The 24320-nt window shown below is 33.1% G+C and overlaps 2 protein-coding genes across 2 annotated transcripts; one reads left to right on the top strand and one right to left on the bottom strand.

Annotated features, from left to right (window-relative positions):
- Nucleotides 1-276: 276 nt before the first annotated feature.
- LOC102659696 (PLASMODESMATA CALLOSE-BINDING PROTEIN 1) lies at nucleotides 277-3664 on the bottom strand. The gene is made up of 4 exons (XM_006597875.4): nucleotides 3185-3664; nucleotides 1981-2565; nucleotides 946-985; nucleotides 277-841 (listed from the first exon to the last, which is right to left on the bottom strand). Exons 1-4 carry the CDS (start codon nucleotides 3240-3242, stop codon nucleotides 550-552), a joined length of 975 nt encoding a protein of 324 aa, XP_006597938.1. The 5' UTR covers nucleotides 3243-3664; the 3' UTR covers nucleotides 277-549.
- A 12074-nt stretch (nucleotides 3665-15738) lies between these two features.
- Nucleotides 15739-18630, top strand: LOC102659832 (putative pentatricopeptide repeat-containing protein At1g19290). Its single transcript, XM_041009565.1, has 2 exons — nucleotides 15739-17803; nucleotides 17922-18630. The coding sequence occupies exon 1, from the start codon at nucleotides 15739-15741 to the stop codon at nucleotides 17260-17262; it is 1524 nt and encodes a 507-aa protein (XP_040865499.1). The 3' UTR covers nucleotides 17263-17803; nucleotides 17922-18630.
- Nucleotides 18631-24320: the final 5690 nt, after the last annotated feature.

Here is a 24320-nt window from a genome sequence, read left to right on the forward strand (position 1 = left end):
TCATTTAAAATATCACCAAGAAATGATTTATTTAATTAAAATTATGAATTTTTTAAAATAGGAGATCAAATATATATATTTTTTAATAGGAGAATTAAAATTGCATATTTGGCGAGATTGGAAACTAGAGTTGCATTTAAGCCGCAACTATATTATTCATATATCCATGTTATTAATTGACAGCCAAATTGGATAAGATAGATTATCTCAAGCAGCCTTCTGTTAGTTTCATGAATTATCTCTGGAAGAAGTTATAAATGGAAGTAGAATAGTAGATACTCTAATAATTTTTTATTCTCTGCTAATACTGTAAAATACCTGTCTACCTATAAATCGTATTGGCTCTACCATTTTGCTCATGCTTTATGATCTACTAAGGGGATACATTTTTGCAAGATAGTACTAATTTTAATGGGGGAGAGAATTCATATGACAAATATGCCATGTTGACTCTGCCTCCTTGTGTAGTCTTGCAAAAGCTGCTGAAGACTGAGGGAGTTCTAGTCTATCACATAAAGAATTACTGAATGAGTGTCCCTTGTTTATCATCTAGATGTAATTTTCTACACGAAGCGAAGCCCACAAGCCAAATAAGGTAAGTAGAAGCACTTCAGAATGTGAAGCAAATGTTGCTGTGTTGGGGCTTCCTGCTGGTCCTGTACCATAGACTGAGGCTCCACCAGGAATTGTTGTCATGCCTGGTGCAGTTGGGGTCATGATACCTGGTGTAGTTGGTGTCATAGTACTTGGTGCAGATGGGGTCATAGTAGTTGGTGTTGTTGGGGTCATGGTGCTTGGTGGATTTGGGGGGCTTACATAAGTTGGTGTTGGTGGAGTCATGCTGCATGAACAATAGATATATTAGAAAATTTAGAATGTATAAGGTTGCATATCATGTTTTATTCATGATAGGGTGAATAAGATATAGGTGGAAGAAATTCTCACCTTGGTGTTTTGGAGGATGTATAGCGGCAGTTCCCATTACCTGAAATGATGAGGAGAAGCACACGTTATTGTTAACAGACATGAGATAGTAGGATTTTGTGACAGTATAATCTCAATCAAAAACTTAGATAAGCGAATGAAGTCCTTAATCCCTGGATTCACGAATTATGACATTGGTATGAATTAATTTGGTGGGAGAGTCAGTATGCTAAGTAGAGAGCTGAGTTTTCCAGATTATTCATCAGTTATTGACAAAGGGATTCAATGAGAGACTTTGGTAAGCTACTGAAAGATATATGTGACTCTGAGTAGCAATCTTGCTTCCGTTACTGTCATTAGAGAATTGCTCTCTATTTTTCCCAATAATTCTAGAGTGTATACTAGGATCTAATTACAGTAACAGAAGCAAGATTGCTACTTAGAGCCTCAAGGGTAACATAATTCTAGTGTGACACATGGATCTAATCAGTTTTCCACCTTGTGGTTTGACCTTATTTCAATGTGTCATCTTGCGGGTGGAATTTTGTTACCCTTGGGGCTCTCTTTCATATGTCATTTCTGTTTAGAGTGGATAGAAAATTTAGTTTGGTTATATGATAACAGAACAAACTTCAAAGGGCAAATAACGAATTTTAAACCACAAAGAAGCACATCGAAATCAGGTCAAATTACATGATGGGACACTAAATTTAACCCATAAAATTCTGAGATGACCTCAAGAGATGCCTTGAAGCTATGTTGCACTCATGCAAGTGTTAGTTCCTGACTAGGAGGGATGCAGAATTTGAACAGTCTTAGATATTGGTAACTGGTAAGGTAATATATATGGAGATTTATGAGAGACTGCTAGCATGAAAAAGGTATATTTGATATGGGAACATGGGAATGCAAAATTTCTAGACCATCCACAAGTTGTTGCTTTGAACACATAGAATGAAAAGTTTCACTTGTCTATTTTTAAGACACCAAAATGTTAATTTAATACTTTATATTGTGCTTAATGATCAGGCTTTAATGTTTGATGAGAATTCTTACTAGGATCCTTGTTTGTAAGTGTGGCAGTTCCTCCAAATGCGCAGCTTGTAGGAGCAGGATTCTTCTGGTAGTAGTCATTGAATGCATAAGAAGCATGGTCTTTCAGAGTATTTGGGTTGTAACAGCTTGCTCCTGGTTGAATTGCAGAACAATCTGCACCATAGCCACAAGCATAGTCAAGAGCCACCTTCAGAGTGTTCTCTGCAGCTGATTGGCTTGCAACACACCATTGACCACCTGATGATGCAGTAGTAGGAGTGGTTGGGGTTGTGGGAGTAGTAGTTGGGCTAGGTGGAGTCATAGTTGGAGTTGTAGGGTTAGTGTATGGGTTTGTAGGGCTTGTTTTCGGGGTTGTGGGGTTTGTGTAAGGGTTTATAGGGGTCATGTATGGGGTTGTGGGTGGGGTTGATGGGGTTTGTCCTGTTGAGCCAGGTGCTTGAGGAGTTGTTGGGTTTAGTGTAGGGTATGGATTTGTTGTGCCTGGAGTTGTAGGGTTTACTACAGGAACTGCATCCAACTTGGTACCAAATTCATATGAGATTTCTTGGTGTTCTTCTTCTCTTAGTGTTGTGGCTTTACATAGGCCTGCAAAAGAAACCAAGGTTCTTTCAACTCTTCAGTAGGACAAATGAAAAGAAACAGCTGAAATTGAACTAGTAAACCTGAATTACTGAATAAATTAATCCAAATTGTAATGTACATATATATGCCTTCCTACAGCTACCACAAGTTTTTTTTAGTTTTGTTCAGATTCGCATTACAATTCGAGCCTAGTGAACTCATTTGAGGGAGGAAAAAGTTCTCCATGTCTATTTTTTACATTTACATGAGTCCATTTCAAGACTTTACTTAAGAGATCAAATTGGTAGTGGTAGCTAGCATAAGTTGTGTTCATGCAAATTCAACCTTCTCAGATTCATTGCTATTGTACCATAAAAGTACATGTGGCTATGATTGTTGAACGGAAAAAAATCTTGATTAATTCCTGAAGATTAACTTTTATGGCTATTGATGAATTCTGTCTACAGCTTATCATGGCTTGAATATTTTATTTTTCTAATTAAACATTAAACATTGGTACTATATTTATGGTCAGCTTCTAAGGCTTTGTAAATTTGTTATGCCAACCAATGCATGACTAAGAATATATATGTATCTATGTTTTGGATTAAAGGACCAACGTTCCAACAAAAAATTAAGTTACCTGAATTGAAGACAAGACACAAGGAGAACAACACATGGCGCCAACTTCTAACTCCCATATCTGCACTCTGCAGGTTGTTTTGTCTTGATTCTGATTTTTCTTTCTGGGTTTGGATGAGCAATGTTTAAGAAGTGCAGATTTATGTGAGGTAGAACTTTTTCTTTTAGCCCCCATCTTTTGTATATATATAATAAAAGCTTGGGAATCATTGCTGTCTTGGATCAAAGAGAGAAGGAAGAATATAAGAAAACTTGGGAAATGAGGCATTGGATATTTGAAATTAGCAAGCAAGAGTAAGTTTCAGAAAGAGAAAAAGGAGAATGATGGGTAAAAGGCAAAAGGGAGATCTAGTATTAATCTGACACATGGGAGCTGAAACATATATACTTTAATTGGATGGTGATATTTGTAGTACACACTACAATGTCATGCTCTTTTGTGCTTTTATTGGCCACTGTATATGGGACTGAACTAAAAGTTAAAGCTGATGCACTATAGTCTTGTACTGCGTGCCTTTTGGGGTAGTAATGAAGAATTCTGTCTCAGCACAAAACCGTTTTGTTTTTGTTTGAATAATACAAGTCATGTGGAATACTTAAGAATCACGATTTCTCTTCTGAGAATTGTCTATTTGGGCTATTATTGGGAACTTGAATTGAATATGTCATTCTGGTGCTACCTTGTCCTTGTCCCCATGCTTTGATGTTATCTCATACATTCTTGCTTCCTGTTTTTTTAGTACAAGATCTCGTGGATGAAGAATATTGAGTGTCCTAGGATGGCATTTGAATATAAATATTTCAGATTTTCAACTTTTTAGATTTCTGGGATCTTGTATTTAGTTGTTTTCACTTCTAAATTCTAAAATACGAAAGTGAAAAATAGAAGAGAAGAACGTTGTATTCAGTTTCTTTACGCTTAGTTTGTTTCAAGATAACTAAATTTGTTTTAAGTTCCGTATTAGTTGGATATATAATTCACCAAAAAAAAATTAGTTGGATATATGAAACAACCAATAGATTTTAAGATTAGCAAAATGGCGCACATAAATTTGTTTATTTATTAGGTGAGTTTTTTGGACTGAATTTATTAGGTGAGTTAAACGCTTGTAATTTTTTTCTTTCTGAAGGCTAGTAAATTGAAAATGCTCTGTAGTCAAAATCAAGGTAATTACTTTATGCACCCATTTTTTTGTTTGGTGCACCCCAAATTTTTTTATGTCCAAATCTTACACTTCTTAAAGGTTGTTGCTCCCTGCACCTTCTATTATTGTTTTATGCACCTCATTACATATAATTGAAGGCACAGGAACTAATAATCGGAGGTGCAAGAAGCTTTAGCCATTCTTAAATCCCTTAAACTTAAATACCTAGTCCAACCCATTATTTTTTATTGGTTTTGTTTACATTGATTGGGTATATCCAACCCATAAATCCCCTGCTAATCCATATCTTTCACCATTCAACAAGAGAAAAATGAAACAAGTACCATAAAAACTTTTAAAATGTAAAGAGAGTTCAGCATAAGTGATTGACAATTGTATTCTTTTCATGGAAATAACATGGCCGATTGTTCTACTTCAAATTGTATGTGCTTGCTTTAATTTATCTTGTGTTTATGCCTCACTTGCTTGTCTTTGCTTAGATGCATTAGCCTTGCACCCTTCGAATGCCTTGGAATTCTACCACTAGATGCCTTTTGAATTTCACCATCCTTAGTGTAGGACCCAAATTTGTTAAACTTCATTTCAAGTTGTTCTTTTGTTGAATTAAATGGAAAGTTTCATATGAATATGGAGTGATCTTCGACTGGTAAAAGTAAAGCACAAGTCAATTAATATTTAAACTAAAATTTAAGACAAAATTATATATGTAGTTATAGAAAAATCTAGAATCAAAGGACCTAAAACCCACTGTCAAAAAGGAAAAAAAAAAAAAAAAAACTAAAACGTTATCAAAGAACCCATGCGTGTACCTTTAATTGTGTAATCGATGAAGACCTGCCATGAGCGACAACAATGGTTTAAGCTGAGAGATAAGATCTTTGATTAATTGTTTGCTTATCATATTGAAAGATCACAACCTTATGTGATATTCTCCATTCAAATTTAACATGAGAGTATCCATTGGATTTGGAAAAAGAAAATAGATAAAAAAAAATATAACTAATATTTAATAATATGCTTTTGAATTGATTAAACAAAAAAGAAACTTTAAAAAATATTTATTTTGCGTGGGGCTAAAATATACTTATAATGCTTTGTCTTATATTTTAGTTCCAATTACATCATTTATTTTCTTAAAAGTTTAATTTAGTCTCTTAAATATTTAAAGTGAGCCAAAATAATCTTTCTTGTCACGTTTGCTACGTTTAATATTAAAAAAAGTTGAATAGGCCATTTTTTACCACCGATAATGTTTCAGTGAGGAAATGACTATTAACATGTATAAATAATTTTTGGCAGTTTCAATTTGTTATTTCTCTATGTAATCCAAAATTTGAGTACAATCAGACATAAAGGAGAAGAACGTTCTAATATCATTGAAATTTGAATTTCATTATGGAGTAGCTCCGTAGGCTACCTCCAACCTCTCTTTTCCTAACCATAGGTTCCACACCTAGCACCCCATCGTCAAGGCTCCCCAACTTCATTGTTGAGCCCCAAACGAGTTGAATTGCTCACTCAACATGATGACTTGAAGACTTCAGTGGATCTTGCTATGTATGCCTCCTTCTTTGGCGGAATTCACGACCTCTTTGGCGACGTCTAAAGTGAAAAAAATGTCACAAGAAGGGGGTAGAACCGGAGATTGTTCAAATTTTCTAAATCTTTTTTGAAAATAACTAAGTTTCTTATGTAAGTTCAAAAAGAGACAGTTCAGAATGAAGAATTATTTTGAGCTCAAAATGAAAATGCAAGTAATTCTGGAAAAAGATTCTTTCACAATTCAGAGTTCTTGTTTCAAAAAAGGTTGTTTATTTAAAATGAGTTTGATAAATTTAGTTCATTCTTATGTGTATCAATGAAAGGTCTGTCTATTTTTAAAGATTAACAAAACTAACAAACAAATTTGTTCAAAATAAGTGCAAATAGAGGGAAGAAGAAAAATGCACCGTGATTCTTATACTGGTTCACTCCAACCTTAAGTTATGTCTAGTTCTCATCCTTCAAGATGAGATTTTACTAACACAGTCAGTCCCTGTTGGACCAGCAACCATTGGATTTCAACAACTTGCCAGTACTCCCATTGGACTTTCAACCTAGCCTCGACACCATTGGATTTCAACCTTGCTAGTCACTATGGACTTACAACAACAAAGGGGTTTCTATGTTTTTGATTGCACAAACACAGATTTTCACCTCACAAAGGGTTTCTACTCAGGAAAATATAGTTTCTCACTTCTATCTAGTATCTATTACAAATTACAAGCTCAATACAAAAGTGAGTCACTCTCAACAGAGAAGGTTGAAGCAAAAAATGCATATTTGTCACCCAGAGATTAAGCACGGGTATTTCTCAATGAAATGCTTAAACTTAACTTCAAGATGCTCTTGAAAATTCACTTAAAACTCCAAAAAGGACCGTTGAAGTGGAACCCACTCAATTAGTAAGCTTCTAGAGCAGGTAGACAGTTATGACAACTGTCATGAAATGACAGCTTGCAGAACCATTATAAGGTAGTCATTCTGAGGAACATTTTTTATGAGCATTCTAAAGTATCATCAGAATAGCCATTTTGACGTTTGTCGAGAAAGAATTCATATCTATAGTAGATTTTTTTGATGAAGTTTGACTTATATGCCTTTTTGAAGTAGTATAGCTTCATCAACCTTAACACATCTTTACAACACAATTTTTTTTGAAGAAGATTGCTTCATAGATATTGAGTGCAGGTATAATTATTGGTGTTTTAGTGTTCTGTCCAAGGTCAGATTATGTAATTTCTTTAGTCTTCTATTTTGATGTTTGTGTTAGTGCTTCTCATGGAAAAATTTAGCTTTCAACAAGTTTGCATCTTCAAATGCACTTAACCTTCACTTTCTTATATGCCCTCAGTGTGTGTGGCAACATGTGGAAAGTGAAGTGCTATCAACTTCAGTCTTTTGATATGCCCTTTGTATTTGTGGCATCATATGGAAGTGATGAAAACTATCCTTGAGTTACATTCTAAACCAGTCTGAACTCCATTCGAAAGTTCAGTTCTTCAAAGTAAAATTTTTCATCATTCTAATGTAAACTTTGGTACATCTTCATTCTGATTCTAGATGTTCTTCATGTAGCATTTAATAATTCTTCTATGCAAGGCCATGTTTTTTTAGTGCTTTACCACAAAAAAATCAAGTACTTAGAGGGAAACATTCTTCATCACGTAAATGGATTTCAAGACATCTTCTCAATTCTCAATTCCCGATAATCATTAGAAGACAACATTTTTTAACATCATTCTGAGTACTTCAAAACAAATGAACATATCTATTTTTTAAGATATTTAACATTGAAATACTTTAAGCAGAATGTTAGTCAACACTTAAACTCATCATCCTTTCAATTTGTATTACCAATGATTTGTTATAATTAAAATCAAGGATGCAAATTCAACATATGATACTTGGCACAACATCATGTCGTTGTCAATCTTCTCTTGTGACTGCTGGAGCTAACACGTCTTGAAGAAGATGAAATCGTAATTTTTAAAAGCTACACCATCATTGAAATAGTTATTGTCGATAACAAAAATCTCCACTTGAATTTTTTCAACATTAAATATAATGGATCTTTCTTAAAAAAAATTAAACATAATGGACATAACATAAATAACTATTTTGACTCAAAAGAATTGAATTAAACTTGTTAAGATACAAGAAATTTAACTAAATATAAAAAAAAATAAAAAATACAACTTTTGTTTTGCTAACTACAATATTGAGACAAGTGGCAAATTTCCCCATTTGGGGTTCTTTTATAAACTAATTCCCCAGATGGGGTTGTTTTAAAACTTTTTCTGGGAGGGGGCTCTTTTATACGTGATTTGCATGCATGCACCACGCAAACCGCCAGTTCAACTGGCGAGTTTGCTCTCCGTGAACAAATCGCCATTGCTACTGGCGATATTGGCATTCATAGGGAATCGCCAGTCAAACTGGCGAGTTCCACTAGGTAGGCTCAGCAGGTGCATACAGGGCTAGGTGCGCAGGAGTCAAGAATCAGGCTAGGTGCAGGCAGGTGCAAATCGCCATCCGCATTGGCGGTTTGCGTTTTGTAGGAATCGCCAGCCTGGCTGCCGGTTTGCTTTATTTCAAAAAATTTCCACTCCTTGCATTATAAAAGAAGAAGCTTCCGAGTCCACAGCTGCGCGTTCCTTGCATTGCTTTGTTCTTCTTCTTCATAAGTTCCCCCACTACATTGCGTTCTTCTTATTTTGTTCCTGTCTTTTCTTTTTGGTAAGTATTTTTGAATGGTAAATATTTGTTGTGTTATATATATATATATATATATATATATATATATATATATATATATATATATATATATATATATATATATATATGTTAACTTAATTTTAGTTGATATATGAAAATTATTTACGTTAGGTTTGTTTATCTCTGTAGGACAGTGCTTTGTTCTTTACGTGGTTTCTCTCCTCTTCCTGTTACGTGATTTCTCTGTTTGGTAAGTGTTTCTTTACTTGGTAACTTTAGTTGATATGTTAATATTATTTAAGTTAGGTTTTATAAATTGTATGTTATTAGTTGTGTTATATATATAGATATATGTTAGGTTAGTTATAGTTAAATTGATAATATTATTTTCTTTAAATTTTGTAAATTACTATGGTATTAATTGTTTTGTATATACATATGCTACGTTTGTTGATGTTAGGTGGAATTTTTAAATTTTAAGTAGTACATTGAAATATTAATATTATTTGTGTTATATGTATATGTTACAAATTTGAGTTGGTATATTATTATTTGTACGTTAGTTGTTGTTGATTTATTAATATGATTTTGTTAAGATTTTTTAAATTTGTATGTTATTATTTGTGATAAAATTATTTGTACGTTAATTTTAGTTGTTATGTTATTATTATTTGGTTTAGATTTATTAGGTTTGTATGATATTATTTGTATTTTATACATGGTATTTTAGGTTTAGTTAGAATGTGAATATTATTTAATTGACTTATTTATAGTTTTTATTGAAATATATGATATTTTATTAATTTTATAAATATACGTTGTTTAAATTTTTTATTCCATAGTAATTTTTTTATTTAATACCATTTTTGTGTGTATAATATATGTTATTTAATTTAAATTTTAATAATTGGAAAAAAATATGGTCATTTATTTAAATTTATGTAGGTATTTGATTATTTAATTTTGTTATTTGTAGAGTATTTTAGTTAGTAAATTAAGTTTTGTTGTGTTAAATTTATGTATGTGTTTAAATTTTTAATTTTGTTAGGTATTTTAATTTGGTCATTTATTTAAATTTGTGTAGGTATTTAATTTTTAATTTTGTTATTTGTAGAGTATTTTAGGTAGTATTTTAAGTTTATTTGTGTTAAATTTATGTATGTTTTTAAATTTTTAATTTTGTGTTATGCATTTTAATTTGGTCATTTATTTAAATTTATGTAGCTATTTAATTTTTAATTTTGTTATTTGTAGAGTATTTTAGGTAGCATTTTAAGTTTTTTTGTATTAAATTTATGTACGTGTTTAAATTTTTAATTTTGTTCTGTATTTTAATTTGGTCATTTATTTAAATTTGTGTAGGTATGTAATTTTTAATTTTGTTATTTGTAGAGTATTTTAGGTAGTATTTTAAGTTTTTTTGTGTTAAATTTATGTACGTGTTTAGATTTTTAATATTGTGTTATGTATTTTAGTTTGGTCATTTATTTAAATTTATGTAGGTATTTAATTTTTAAGATTGTGCGGAGTAAGCTTTTAAGATGTGCTCATTTGTGTAAACATCTATATATTGGTAGTAGTTCATGCTCACGTAATCACAAGCTGCAATAATGTGCGAACATGGATAGTGAAGCGCATGCAGAATACAGAATACCTTCTGCATTGACAATGATGATCATTCAAGTTAACTGTCCACTTTTATCCGCCACGTTGCGTTATAGGGTTGAAGGTCTCCTCTACTTCAAACCTTGTGGAGTGGATATCATACACGCGAACGATGTGCGTACAAGCAAGCCTATTCTTGATTTTTCCTAAGTTCTTTAGCAAGCTTTGAACAATATACGTGTCCTTCATTTAACTGTCTTTGGGCTTGGTGGCCCCGTTCAACAAAGTACTTTCGACACCTATTGTACGTTGATTTGACCAATGCTGTTATGGGAATGTTGCGACAATCCTTTAAAACCTTATTGATACATTCTGAGAGGTTGGTTGTCATGTGGCCATATCGACGTCCTTCTTTATCATAAGTCATCGTCCATTTTTCCTTTGAAATGCGATCAATCCATGTTGCTATGACTGGACTCAGTTGACGAAATTTTTCTAAATTTTGATCAAAAATGTGCTTGCAAGGAGTGTAGGCTGCATAAAATTAGTTATGAATAACAATTTTAACTATATATGAAAGTTAAATAAGCGTGACCATCAAATATGAAATCTTACCCAATTTCTTTTTGTTTGGCATTATTGAATTTTTTATTGAAGTTGTTTGCTATGTGTTGCACGCAGTAGACATGATAACCGTGGGGAGGTTGCCAACCAAGTGCTTTGTTAGCGACAACGGACTTTATACTCGGGTGTCGATCAGATATCAGACAAATACCATTTTTATCTGTGACGTGTTTACGCAAGTGTGTCAAAAACCATGACCACGCTGTCAACATCTTGTGATGTGGCCATTAAGAGGGTCCCACGGTATTTGCCATACAAATGTGTACCGTCAACTTGTATGATTGGCTTACAGTACTTGAAAGCCTCTTTACATTGGCCAAAAGTCCAAAAAACTCTATGAAACTGACGGTGTTCGTGACTAACTGTATTCCCAACGATAAAATCGTCATGTAGTTTTTGAAAATATGATCCAAGAGAATGATTTTGCATGTGTGTTAGCCACAACGAAAGTTTCGCATATGACTCATCTCAATTGCCATATTCAATTGCAATGACTTTCTCTTTCGCCAACCAAGCTTTTCTATACAACACCTTGTACGCAAATTCACTGTTAATCCTCTCTTGAATCAATGAAACTTTTATTGATGGATCTTCTCTGATCATGCTTGTCAATAGAATAACAAAATTTAAATGAAAATTAAGGTTAAACAATAACATAATATGAACATAAAATAAGTACCTACTACACAAGTGACAATTAAATTTGAATCAAGCTTCTCGTGATCTTGGGTCATGGTCATATTGAGACATGTGTGTGGTCCACCCCATTGAGTGACTTTCCACGAATCAGTTTTTTTAGATAGAATTGCCCTCATATAGAAAGGGCAATGACAATCTGCATTTTTATTCAAGCAACAAACGACATACTTGTCCCATTTGCTTTCAACCACTTTGAAAACTTTGATGCACCTTCATAACATATTGTTTGATTGCATTCTTGACTGCATCTTTACTATCAAAATCCATGCCAACATATAATTCTTGGCCAACATTAAAATTGGATGGCATCTCCAAACCACAAATGTCCTCCTCATCAGGATGACTCCAGTTTATATTATTATAATGCAAAGCATCATTCCAAAATGAATTTTGAATTCCTTGTACACCTTATAGTCCAAAAAAAATTCAAATCATACTTATTTAGCATTAAATACAATTGTTGTCAAATAATAAATGTATTGACGTATTTTTTAGGAGGAAATTATACCTTCTGCTGGGTGAACAATTCTTACTGGTTGAATCATGTCGGTTAGTTCATTGTCTGTATCAGATATACTGTTAACACTGTCATCTTCGTCTAAAGACTCTTCAACGTATGAGTTAGACACAAGATAATCATCATCATCATCATCATCATCTTCGTCAACATGTAAATTGCTCATATTTGTTGGCGGTTGTGTCTCATCATTAGATAAATAATTTCCACATGATGTAAGCGAATTTGCAGAATGAAACATTGAACCACCAACCACATCCTTTTCTATGTACAATTCTAGAACTGACATTTGTTGTTGTTGTTTAAAACTTTTCAACATCGTTTCAATGTCTTCGTCATCACAAATTTGCAAGGCAATATATTTTCCTAACACTAAAAATCTACAACTGATAGTAGAAATAATTTTATTATTTTATAACTTTACCTTGTCTCCAATTTTTTTCTTCAAAGCATTGAAACTAATTCCACGTTTAATCTGAGTCGCTTTTTTTACTGCATTCAAATATTACACCATTATTATCTTCATATATCCTTCCATTGAAATACAACATTGTTATAATCGAATTCATCGTGTACCTACAAAAACAATATTTTAATTAATTAATCATAATAAATTCAAAATAGTAAAATGTAATCACAAAATGTCTCTTTAACACAATTTGACATTAAAACTTTATTCTATAAAAAAATAATTAACTTTAAATATTTTTTATGGTAAACACTTAAAAAAATAAACAATTTCAAGGTAGTAATTTTAAAGCCCAAATAAACCATAAACAAAGTTAGTATTATTTATAAATAATTCATTTTCATAATAATAACTTCAACATACGTACTTCAAATAAATATAATGGGAAAAAAAATTAATTTTAAATATCGTTCAAGTTGAATGCTCATAAATTTTTAACACACACCAACAAATCATGAACATCAACCTTATCTAATTAAAAAATTACTATAACTTTATATTAAAATAAATTTCCACACTCAAAATACTTACTTCAAATAATTATGATGTTACAAATTTTTTTACTTTCACACACTTTTGACAATACAGGCTTGATCAATTTTTAACACACTAACAAAGTATCAACACCAACCTAATCTAATTAAAAATATACTAAAAATTTCATATTTACCAAATTTTTTCAGGACTCAAATATTTTCTTTAAATAAATATCATGACAAATTTATTCTATTTTATACACACAAACAAGCATATAAAATATAAAATTAATTTAATTAAAAAATTATTAAAAACTATAAATTCAAACTGCTCTAAAAAATTACTTAAAAAATATTTTATAATACAAATTATTTGACTGAAAATTACGAATCTCAATCATAAATTTAAGCCTCAAGAAACAAATTTCAAACCTTATGCGGACAAATTTAAATCTCAAGAACACTCACAGTTTTTGAAAGCTTAAATCTAGTTTTGAACACACACCAACACTGAAGTAATTTAATTAAAAAATTTGATGACAAATGTCTTCTATTTTATACACACAAACAACCATATAAAATATAAAACTAATTTAATTAAAAATTTCAGAAAAACTATACATTCAAACTACTACAAAAAATTACTTAAAAAAATTATAATACAAATTATTTTACTGGAAACTACGAAATAAAATATAAAACTAATTTAATTAAAAAATTAATAAAAACTATACATTCAAACTGCTATAAAAAATTACTTTAAAAAATTATAATACAAATTATTAATTTGGAAACTACGAACCTGATTAAGATATTTAAGCCTCAAGAAGCAAATTTGAAACCTTATGCGGATAAATTTAAACCCTAAACATTTACAGTTTTGAAAACTCAAATCTACTTGTGAACACACAACAACATTGAAACAATTTTCGCGTATATAAAGATCCTAAATCGCCATCAGAAATGACTATTCCTTCTGCCATAACTCGCCAATGGGAGTTGCAACTTGCCCTTAGTTGCAACTCCCCTTTGGCCTGCCATCTCTGAAAAAGCGACCCTCCCCACTGAAAAAGCAAGCCTACCACCTGAAAAAAGCAGCCTGATTTCTGCAACTTAAAACTCGTCAGTTTGACTGGCGATTTCCCTTGCATGGAGATATCGTCATTGGCATTGGCGATTCCTTTGCAAACACCAAACTTATTAGTTCCACTTACGGTTTGCGTGTTACATGCATGTATTTCACATAGAAAATAACTCCCTCGCAAAAATAGTTTGAAAACTATCCCAAATGGAGAATTAGTTTATAGAAGTACCCCATCCGAGAAAATTTGCCGAGCCAAGTAGTCTCTTTTGATGTTCAGGGACCATAATCGCATGTATTTTCCTCTCAACCCGGTCTAATTTTTTTAATGATAAAACTAAAAGCACTAAAAATATAATTTATTTTTTTTAACCATCGTTTGAAATTTTGTGTCTTCCCTGATTCCTCTTCCCCCCTAGAACAAAAAGCGAAGCTTTAGAACTCCGTCTAGTTTCCCTGCGCGCTGCGCAACACAACGGTGCTACTGCACTGAACCTTCTTTCTCTCCCTCCACTAACTCTGCGTTCCATCATCCACCTCTCCTTCCACAACCACACCCAACAACAACCGATAGCGAAGGCGAGGTCGATCACGAATCCAACGTCCAACGTTGTCGTCAACTAATGCTGTCGTCCACGTCACCACCCAAATGTTCCGTTTCCTCCGCAAACTCCATATTCCCTTCCTCTCACACAGAAGAGCATTCCACTTCTCTCTTCCTCTCTTCCGGAACATTCCAGAGCATTCCCATTCCAATTCCAATGCTAAACCCCCTGACCCCTCCCTCGTGGACCTCATCTCCCGCCTCCTCCTCCGCCGCCGCCCCTCGGCTGTTCTCCGCCGTCTCCACTTCCCCCCCTTCGACCTCCTCAGCGATGCCCTCCTCCGCCGCCCTCTCCTTCTTCACCCTCCTCTCCCAACACCCCCACTACCGCCCCCACGCCACCTCCTTCTGCCTCCTCGTCCACATCCTCGCCCGCGCCAAACTCTTCCCCGAAGCCCGCTCCATCCTCCACCAGCTCCTGCACCAACAACTTCCGCGCCTTCGCCGTCTGCAACGACGTCATCTCCGCCTACCGCGAATTCGGCTTCTCCCCCACCGTCTTCTACATGCTCCTTAAGGCATTTACGGAACGTGGCTTGACGCGGCACGCACTCCACGTGTTCAATGAAATGTCCAAGCTCGGCTGGACCCCCAGCTTGCGGTCCTGCAACTGCCTCCTCGCGAAATTGGTATGGGCCGGTGAAAGAGACACTACATTGATGGTTTTTGAGCAGGTTTTGAAGATGGGGATTGTGCCTGATGTTTATATGATTAGTATTGTTGTGAACACGCATTGTCGCGAGGGGAGTGTGGAACGTGCTGAGAGGTTTGTGGAGAAGATGGAGGGGATGGGGTTTGAGGTTAATGTTGTGGTGTACAATGCTTTGGTTGGAGGGTATGTTTGTTAGGGGGATTTGGATGGGGCTGAGAGGGTGTTGGGTTTGATGTTGGGGAAGGGGGTTGAGAGGAATGTGGTTACTTGGACTTTGTTGATGAAATGTTACTGCAGGCGGGGAAGGGCGGATGAGGCCGAGAGGTTGCTTCGGAGGATGGGGGGGTGGTTTTGGTTGATCATGTGTATGGTGTGTTGGTTGATGGGTTTTGTCAGGCGGGGAGGATGGATGATGCAGTTAGGATTCGAGATGAGATGGAGAGGGTGGGGTTGAGGGTGAATGTGTTTGTTTGTAATGCATTGGTTAATGGGTATTGCAAGCAAGGTCAGGTTGGGAAGGCTGAGAAGGTGTTTAGGGGGATGGGGGGTTGGAATGTGAGACCAGATTTTTATAGCTATAATACACTGTTGGATGGGTACTGCAGGGAAGGGAGGATGGGCAAGGCTTTTATGCTTTGCGAGGAGATGATACGGGAGGGGATTGATCCGTCGGTTGTGACCTATAATATGGTTCTCAAGGGGTTGGTTGATGTGGGGTCTTATGGGGATGCTTTGAGCCTTTGGCGTTTGATGGTGGAACGAGGTGTGGCGCCAAATGAGGTCAGCTATTGTACTCTGCTTGATTGCTTTTTCAAAATGGGAGATTTTGACAGAGCTATGAAGCTTTGGAAAGAGATTTTGGGTCGGGGTTTTAGTAAGAGCACAGTTGCATTCAATACGATGATTGGTGGGTTAGGCAAGATGGGGAAAGTCGTGGAAGCACAGGCTGTTTTTGATAGGATGAAGGAACTTGGATGCTCACCAGATGAAATAACATATAGGACTTTGAGTGATGGATATTGTAAAATTGTTTGTGTTGTTGAAGCTTTTAGAATTAAAGATACGATGGAAAGACAGACAATGTCTCCTTCCATAGAAATGTACAATTCCCTTATTAATGGACTTTTTAAGTCTAGGAAGTCGAGTGATGTTGCTAATCTTCTTGTTGAGATGCAGAGAAGAGGACTATCACCAAAAGCTGTTACCTATGGTACTCATATTTCTGGTTGGTGCAATGAAGAGAAGTTGGACAAAGCTTTCAGTTTATATTTTGAGATGATTGAAAGAGGGTTCTCTCCTAGTTCAGTTATCTGTAGCAAAATAGTCATCAGTCTTTATAAGTATGATAGAATCAATGAAGCAACTGGGATCCTAGACAAGATGGTGGATTTTGATCTTCTTACAGTTCATAAATGTTCTGATAAGTCTGTTAAAAATGATTTCATAAGTCTAGAAGCTCAGGGAATTGCGGACTCTCTTGATAAGAGTGCTGTATGTAATTCTCTTCCCAACAGTATTGTGTACAACATAGCTATCTATGGTCTTTGTAAGTCTGGGAAGATTGATGAAGTAAGAAGTGTTCTGTCTATTTTGTTGTCTAGAGGGTTTCTTCACGATAATTTTACATATGGTACCCTAATTCATGCCTGTTCAGCTGCTGGTGATGTGGATGGCGCTTTCAACATAAGGGATGAGATGGTGGAAAGAGGTCTTATCCCAAATATTACTACTTATAATGCGTTAATAAATGGGTTGTGCAAAGTAGGAAATATGGATAGAGCACAGAGACTTTTCCATAAACTTCCTCAAAAAGGCTTAGTTCCCAATGTTGTTACCTATAATATACTAATCAGTGGTTACTGTAGAATTGGTGATCTTAATGAAGCCTCTAAATTGAGAGAGAAGATGATAGAAGGAGGGATTTCTTGAACCCATACTTTGCTTTGATCAGTGGTCTGCTTGGAAGACTCTTTAAAGTTTTGCAATCAAATTATTCTGGGCATATGCTAGTTAAATTCTTCCCTGATACTTATACATAAATTTTGCTAAATGCAAAGTTGAGCTTCTGGCTCAAGACTCAATTTGTACACACCTGCAGCCGTGTTCTGACACATCAATTTCCAAACAAATTTGCCACAGGAAAAATCATTTCTTGCAAATGATTTATAGGTTGGTAATGATCATATTCTACTACCTATTCATCCTCAAGCATCATATTTGAAGTTCTGGAGTTTAATTCTCTTTGTTGTGGAAACTAGATGTGCTTCATGATTAAGTTTTTATTCAAGTAATCAAGGAAAGTGAAAGGTGTTTTTCTTGATGCAATAATGAAATCCCACATCTATTTAGAGGATGGGGAGGACTTGGTTATGGCAGATTTGAATGACTTGGATGCTTGTATGGATTGGTTCATGAAGACTATATTGTTTGATGTCACTAAAAACCATGGGAGTTTTGAGCATGTTTGAAGGTAATAAGTTTCTTGCTGTTAATACAACTAAATGAATAGGTTGCCTTTTATTAGAGTGATCTTATCAATCTATAATCTTTTTCAGTACACTGACTTGTGTATGTTGCTTCAACTCCAGTCAGATGTTGAAGAACCTAGATGGCATCTGTCCAGCTGTGGCTTGTAATGTGGTTGGAAGCCGAGTTCTAATCAACTCTATATCAGCTTCTCATCCATTTGAAAGGGAAAAAGACTTAAAGACCTCATTTATAGGAGAAACATCGTTTTGGTTTTAGATATATCCTGCTATGTAGGAAGGTAAAATAGCTAGGTCACCCTTCAGGACTTCACAATATCTGGATGATAGAAAGCTTTCTGCATTGAAGATTCTAACTTAAATTACTTTATAGAATAATGCTACATACTCCAAAAAGTAACAGCTAGAGGTGGTTGTTGGATAATATAGAAATGATAGGGACAAATCATTCACTCATCAAGGAGTCAATAAGCTTGCTAACTCTTTTTGTTGAAACTTCTTTCAAAAGGATTCAGGCCATGAATTCTTGTCATTTCAGCAATAGGGGTAAGGGGCTCATTTGGTTGACCTTGTGTTCTTATTGTGACAACTGTGTAGACTTGAGATTGAATCCAGAAATACCCATAGGTAGGTACTTTGTAATCCCATTATAAATACTCATTGAGATTGCCGGTTTTGTCCTGAGATTAGAGTGGGAAGAGCCTGCTTTTCCCTAAACTTTTTTGTACCCAAAAATATTTCTTGCCATTCTTTTGATACACAGTTTGGCCTGCAATTATTAGAACGAGGCTAAACCACATAGAAAAAGCTTTGCCAATGAAATGATTCTTTTTTATTTTATTTTATTTATTACTGTCTTAGCTTCATACCCTGCACATCTTTACCATTATTGGATTGCCTGGTTCTTGTATCAAGCATGCTAGATTCAGTTTAGCAGCATAGCAAAGTCATCTGCTTTGCTTCACGTAAGGATAAAAAATTAGAGTTGTACAGTAATAATTAGTTCAGATGGACAACACAACATGGAAGCCTTTGCGTTGGTAGTGACCAAGCTGCTTCCAACCAACCACATGTTTGTTAAAAGGTTATGTGCATGTTTGTTTTAAAGGTGTGGTGACTCCTACCAACGTTTTGAGAAGCATCCCATCTGTTACTTATGAGTTGAAACACATTAGAATTTGTGCTGCCGCAGTTAGAAAGGCAAAACAAACATAGTCTATGTTTGTCTCAGGTCTGTAAGCAAGGATGAAATTTGCATATATTGGAGCTTGGTTGTTCAATACTTCAATAGAATATTTGCTAGTGCTTTTGTTGTGTGCGCTTTGCAAGTATTTAGCGAAGTAGATAAAAGCCACTGGTCCAATCGACAACGTGCTTCTTAAACCCGTAGTTTCGAACATGATGCAATGTGGAAAACCATATTCAAATGGTTAAAAACATGAAAGCAACAGTGGATGGTTTAACACTTAAACAGGAGAAGTGAAAATTCATGTATAAAACGCATATGCAAACACTGTTCAAGGTTTATTTCATCACAAGTATGAAATTTCCTCTGTTAATGTAAGCACCCAATTTTGATTGGGGTAAACAAAAAGAAAAAAATGAATTATCAAATAAAATATTACTTTAATAATATGTAGCTTAGGCCATAAACTTGTTCCTCCAGTACTGGCCCAAATTTCAATTCTCAAAATATCTCAACACACATAATGAATGAATTAAAAATTTAATATGTTTGTTTCTCATCTAATCTCTCACACACATTAATAACTTTTTCTAAATAAAAAATTTATCAATTTAAGAATTATAAAAAGTTATTAAATGCATATGTTTACTAAAACTTATACACAGGGAAAATTTGTTGATATCGGGTGTAAGTCATAACAAACTTGCATCATTATTAACAATTATATAAATGATAAGTAATTATCAATTTAGACACTGAACAAAGTGGTACTATCTTATCAAATTTTAGACAATTCAAGCATTTGTAGATATATAATTTAATACTAAACATTTGTTCATATTTTAAATAACACATCATATGTCAAAGTAAAGTAATATGATGAAGTATTAATTAGTTTTTAAATTATTTAAATTTTCTTCACAATGATTTTCAGTTCAATAATTAGATTAGTGAAATTTATCATTTGTGTTATTAAAAAAACTAAAAAGTTAAGTTAGTAAGAAAAAATAATTAAAAATTCTTTCAGTTCTTTGATTGACTTAAGTAGTGTTTGGTTTTTGCATTTTGTTATCATATCAAGCCTCCTAATCTTCACTCTTTACTGCTTCCTTAACCTAGTTTATGATAATGAAGAAATTATTAGATGCCCCCAAAGCCAAAAGTGTACTCAAGATATTAATTGCAGCTATGTTTCATGAGTAATAATATTTATACATTCATCTTATCCGATCACACATATAATAATTACTTGAATAGTTTATTTTACTATATCCATCATATTTTCTTTGTTTATAATTTATGAATTTGAGGTGTTGACTTTTTCATGTCATGATGTTAGGACGTGAAGTAAAATGTAAGTGTAAACATCAGTTTTTCTTGTTTCTAATAATGACTCGGTATTAAGAATTTTTAATGTTCAAATACCATGTTGAAATGTCATCTACCTATATCCGTACATGTACAGTTAATTGCATTTCAACTTTAATAGTTGGTTAATTAGGAATCGTTTAGTTTTCATTCTCTTTCTTTTATGGGAAGTTGAGTTGTTAATCAAAGATCTTTCCCTATCACCTGAAAGAAAATGGAAATAAACATGTAAGAATAAGCGAAAGAATATATGGAGCAGAAGACAGCTAGCTTTGGCCTACTTTTACTAAGGGGACACAAGACAAAGGTTTTTCATCTTCCATGTGCAAAGGTCGTAATATTAACTGACGTTCTTATATAGTGTCATTTTTTTATTCATATTCAAATTTAGATGGTATTCATGTCGGGAGGACGCCGGAGGAAGGACAGTGTGTATCCCGAGGCTCAATGGCTTTGCTCTGCTCCCCCTCAGCTTGTTCTAACCATTAGCTTGAGGTGTATCATGGAGCTCACATCTATTTATATGAAGTGTTTCCAGACAATGCTTTACATGTGTCCTCAAACATTAATTGGCCCTCGAGTGGCACACGTCATTGTACGTATGATCCTGTCGGCTTCGTATGTGTTATGGGTGTGTTGATGTGTCAGAGACGCGGTGTACCACCTGGTTTGTCGCCGGACTTGGTCATGACTTGTCGACCATTAGAGACGAGCCAGTACTTGATGAGAAGGACGTTGGAGATGAATTAGACATATGTTTGGCGTAAATGCTTAAGCATGAGTTGTCCTTTGGGGAGAGTCAACTAGGATGATGTAACCCTCCTAGCACCGAGTCTTATGGCATAAATTCTTATGAGTGAGTCGATTATTTGGGGAGAGTCGATCTAGACAATGTACATTATATAACCCTCCAAGCATTGAGCCTTGCAGTGTAAATTCTTATGGGTTAATCGAGCTCTGTGAGGAGAGTTGGCTAGGACGGTGTACAACCTCTAAACATTGAGTCTTGTCGTGTAAATATTTATGGACATAGGCGAACCTATGCTTGTTTGACAGTGGGCAGCTGCACCCCTTTTAATAAACTCATGTATTTTTCTTGAAATTTTATATTTTGCACCCTTAATTATATGTGTTTGAACCCCCTGACTCATTATCATCTAAGGATAACAAATACATCCCTTGTTTTAATAAAATCATATGTATTTGTCTTCAAATTTCATATTTTACACCTCTAAATTAGGGGTGTAAATTCTTATGGGTTAGTCGAGCTCTCCGAGGAGAGTTGGCTAAGTCGGCGTACAACCTCCAAGCATTGAGTCTTGTCCTGTAAATACTTATGGGCATAAGCGAGCCTATGCTTGTTTGATAGTAGACAGTTGCATCCCTTTTAATAAACTCACATGTATTTTTCTTGAAATTTTATAATTTGTACCCTTAATTATATGTGTTTGGACCCCTTGACTCATTATCATCTAAGGATAACAAATACATTCCTTATTTTAATAAAATCATATGTATTTATCTTTAAATTTTATATTTTACACCTCTTATTTTTATACGTTTAAATCTCTTCCTTATTTTTATGTATCAGATTTATTTTTGAAAATAATTTGCTCCTACTAACTAACTTTGGGTCTTACATCAGTCGCTGCTCATGGGTGACTCAACCTTTTTAAGAAAAGTCGATCAAGACCATGTACAATCTTTCAAGTATTAAGTTTTATGACATAAATGGGTGAGTCAATTATCTTTGCAGAATCAACAAAAATAACCTACAAATAGATTATTTGATAATGATTATATATATATATATATATATATATATATATATATATATATATATATATATATATATATATATATCATAATTACCTTTGAGTCATGACAAAGATACATATGCATTTTTTTTATATCTTCATATCTTTCTGAGTTTGATCTTTATTGACTTGAACATTGATTTGTTTTTTTTGTTAAGTAATCCTCCTATAATCACATGCACGAGAAGATTATCACTAGCATCGAAAGACCTTTGCAGCAGTTCCACCGTATCATCTTCTTAGTTGGGCACTGATCAGAATTTAGACCTTCTTAGGCCATTGAAGAACATTTTATTGCAAAATTGATGCACAATATTTTTATCTCTTATTATTATAAAATTTTTATTCTATTCTGAAAAAAAGGAACAAAATTAGTATTCCCTTCTATTAGAAAATTCCCTTAGAAGAGACCCATATCTTTCATTATATTTGAAATGAAAAAATACACTTAAAATTAATTAATATCTCTACAAATTTATGGTGAACGGTAAACTCTTCCATAAATAAAATCCTCTATTCGTAATTTCTTATCTCATCTATTATTGATTTTATTAAACCCAGAACATGAGGTGAAAATTTTCCTTATCAACTCTCATCTTATTTTTAAATTACACCAGTCAAATCAATAAATTATTGATCCAAGTAGTACTAGATTACTAAATTTAGTCTTTTTAAATAAAGTATCGGATTAGAATGGAAAAAATATGATTGAGAGTAAAAAATCTTATTAAAAATAATCAATCAAGTTTTCCAATAAAAATTAATTATAGATATTCTGTACTAATAACATAATAAAAAAATCACATGGCTGAATGAAATCTAAACATGTTAGCTTCTTTGTCTGTGTCCTTGTCTCACCATGTTTTTTTATAATACTTTTTAAGTATTTATTGTAAAAAAAAATGTTTTTAAGTAATAAGTAAACCCGTTTCTTAATTTCTATCTATTGCTATAACGTTCATTCACTAATCTTATATGTTTCTTGAATTGTTTAGTTAACCCTTTCCTTTCTTCTTTATGTTGCAATTGAGTGCAGGCGGTATTATAAAGTAATGAATTCATGAAATTTATAAAGAATTATATACAAACTTGCGCATTGAACAGATAAATAAATGAATTATTTAAATTAAGGATGATTAAAAAGTATGTAAGAATATATTATTATTTTAGTTGATGTATTAGCTTTAAATATGTTGAACTATGCAATGTAAACTTTTTATCCTAACTTCTTTGGTCTTTATATTGAAATAATATTTAAAAGTAGTTGTTAAATTAAAAATAATATAATATATTAAAATAACATGAAAAATAAAAATTAAACAGAAATATAAAAATTAGAAACTTTATTAGTCCTCTACTTATTTGTATGGATAATTATTATCATTATATTAAAAAAACATAATTTTCATTTAAATGTCTTGAACTTTTAAATTTACTTATTTTAAAATTTTAGATTTTTAAAATTTAAGTATTTTATATTATTTATTTCATTTACAAAACAAATTAAATTCAATCACCTTATTAAAAAATTATCTAAATTTTAAATATACAAAAAAATATTAAAAATATATATAAAATATTAAATAAAACTAATATCAAGTAAAATTAGAAATAATTATTTAATAATTAAATAAATAAAATTATTTACAATTTTTTTAAAAATTGAAAACAAAACAAAAGAAAATACAAGTAAATAAAAAATCCTAAAAAAATATAACTTCAAAGTCATAAAATAAACTAAACTTACGCCTTTCTCCTAAGTTAAAAAAACATATACAACTTTAAAGTCGTAAATAAAAAAAATTAAATTAAAGTCATTGCTACTTCAATTAAAAAAATTTAAAAAATAATAAATTGAAATAAATGTTATGACTTTTAATATAGAAGTCCTAACACCTATTACGACTTATCTCATTTTTGGATAATAATTTAAAATTCACCCCTAAATGGAAAAACAAAAAAAAAAAAAAATTACACCCGTTGCTAAAAGTCCCTTCTAACATTTATATATGCTCTCTTATATTTTCAAATATGCAAGACCTTATCCACAAATTCATTAGACATATACAGGGCCAGATTTTAGGTTTTGAAAAAAGAAGCCTTTTTATGTTTATAATTGATAATAATTAC

Source organism: Glycine max, chromosome 15, assembly GCF_000004515.6.
Source record: "Glycine max cultivar Williams 82 chromosome 15, Glycine_max_v4.0, whole genome shotgun sequence".
NCBI classification, from domain to species: domain Eukaryota; kingdom Viridiplantae; phylum Streptophyta; class Magnoliopsida; order Fabales; family Fabaceae; genus Glycine; species Glycine max.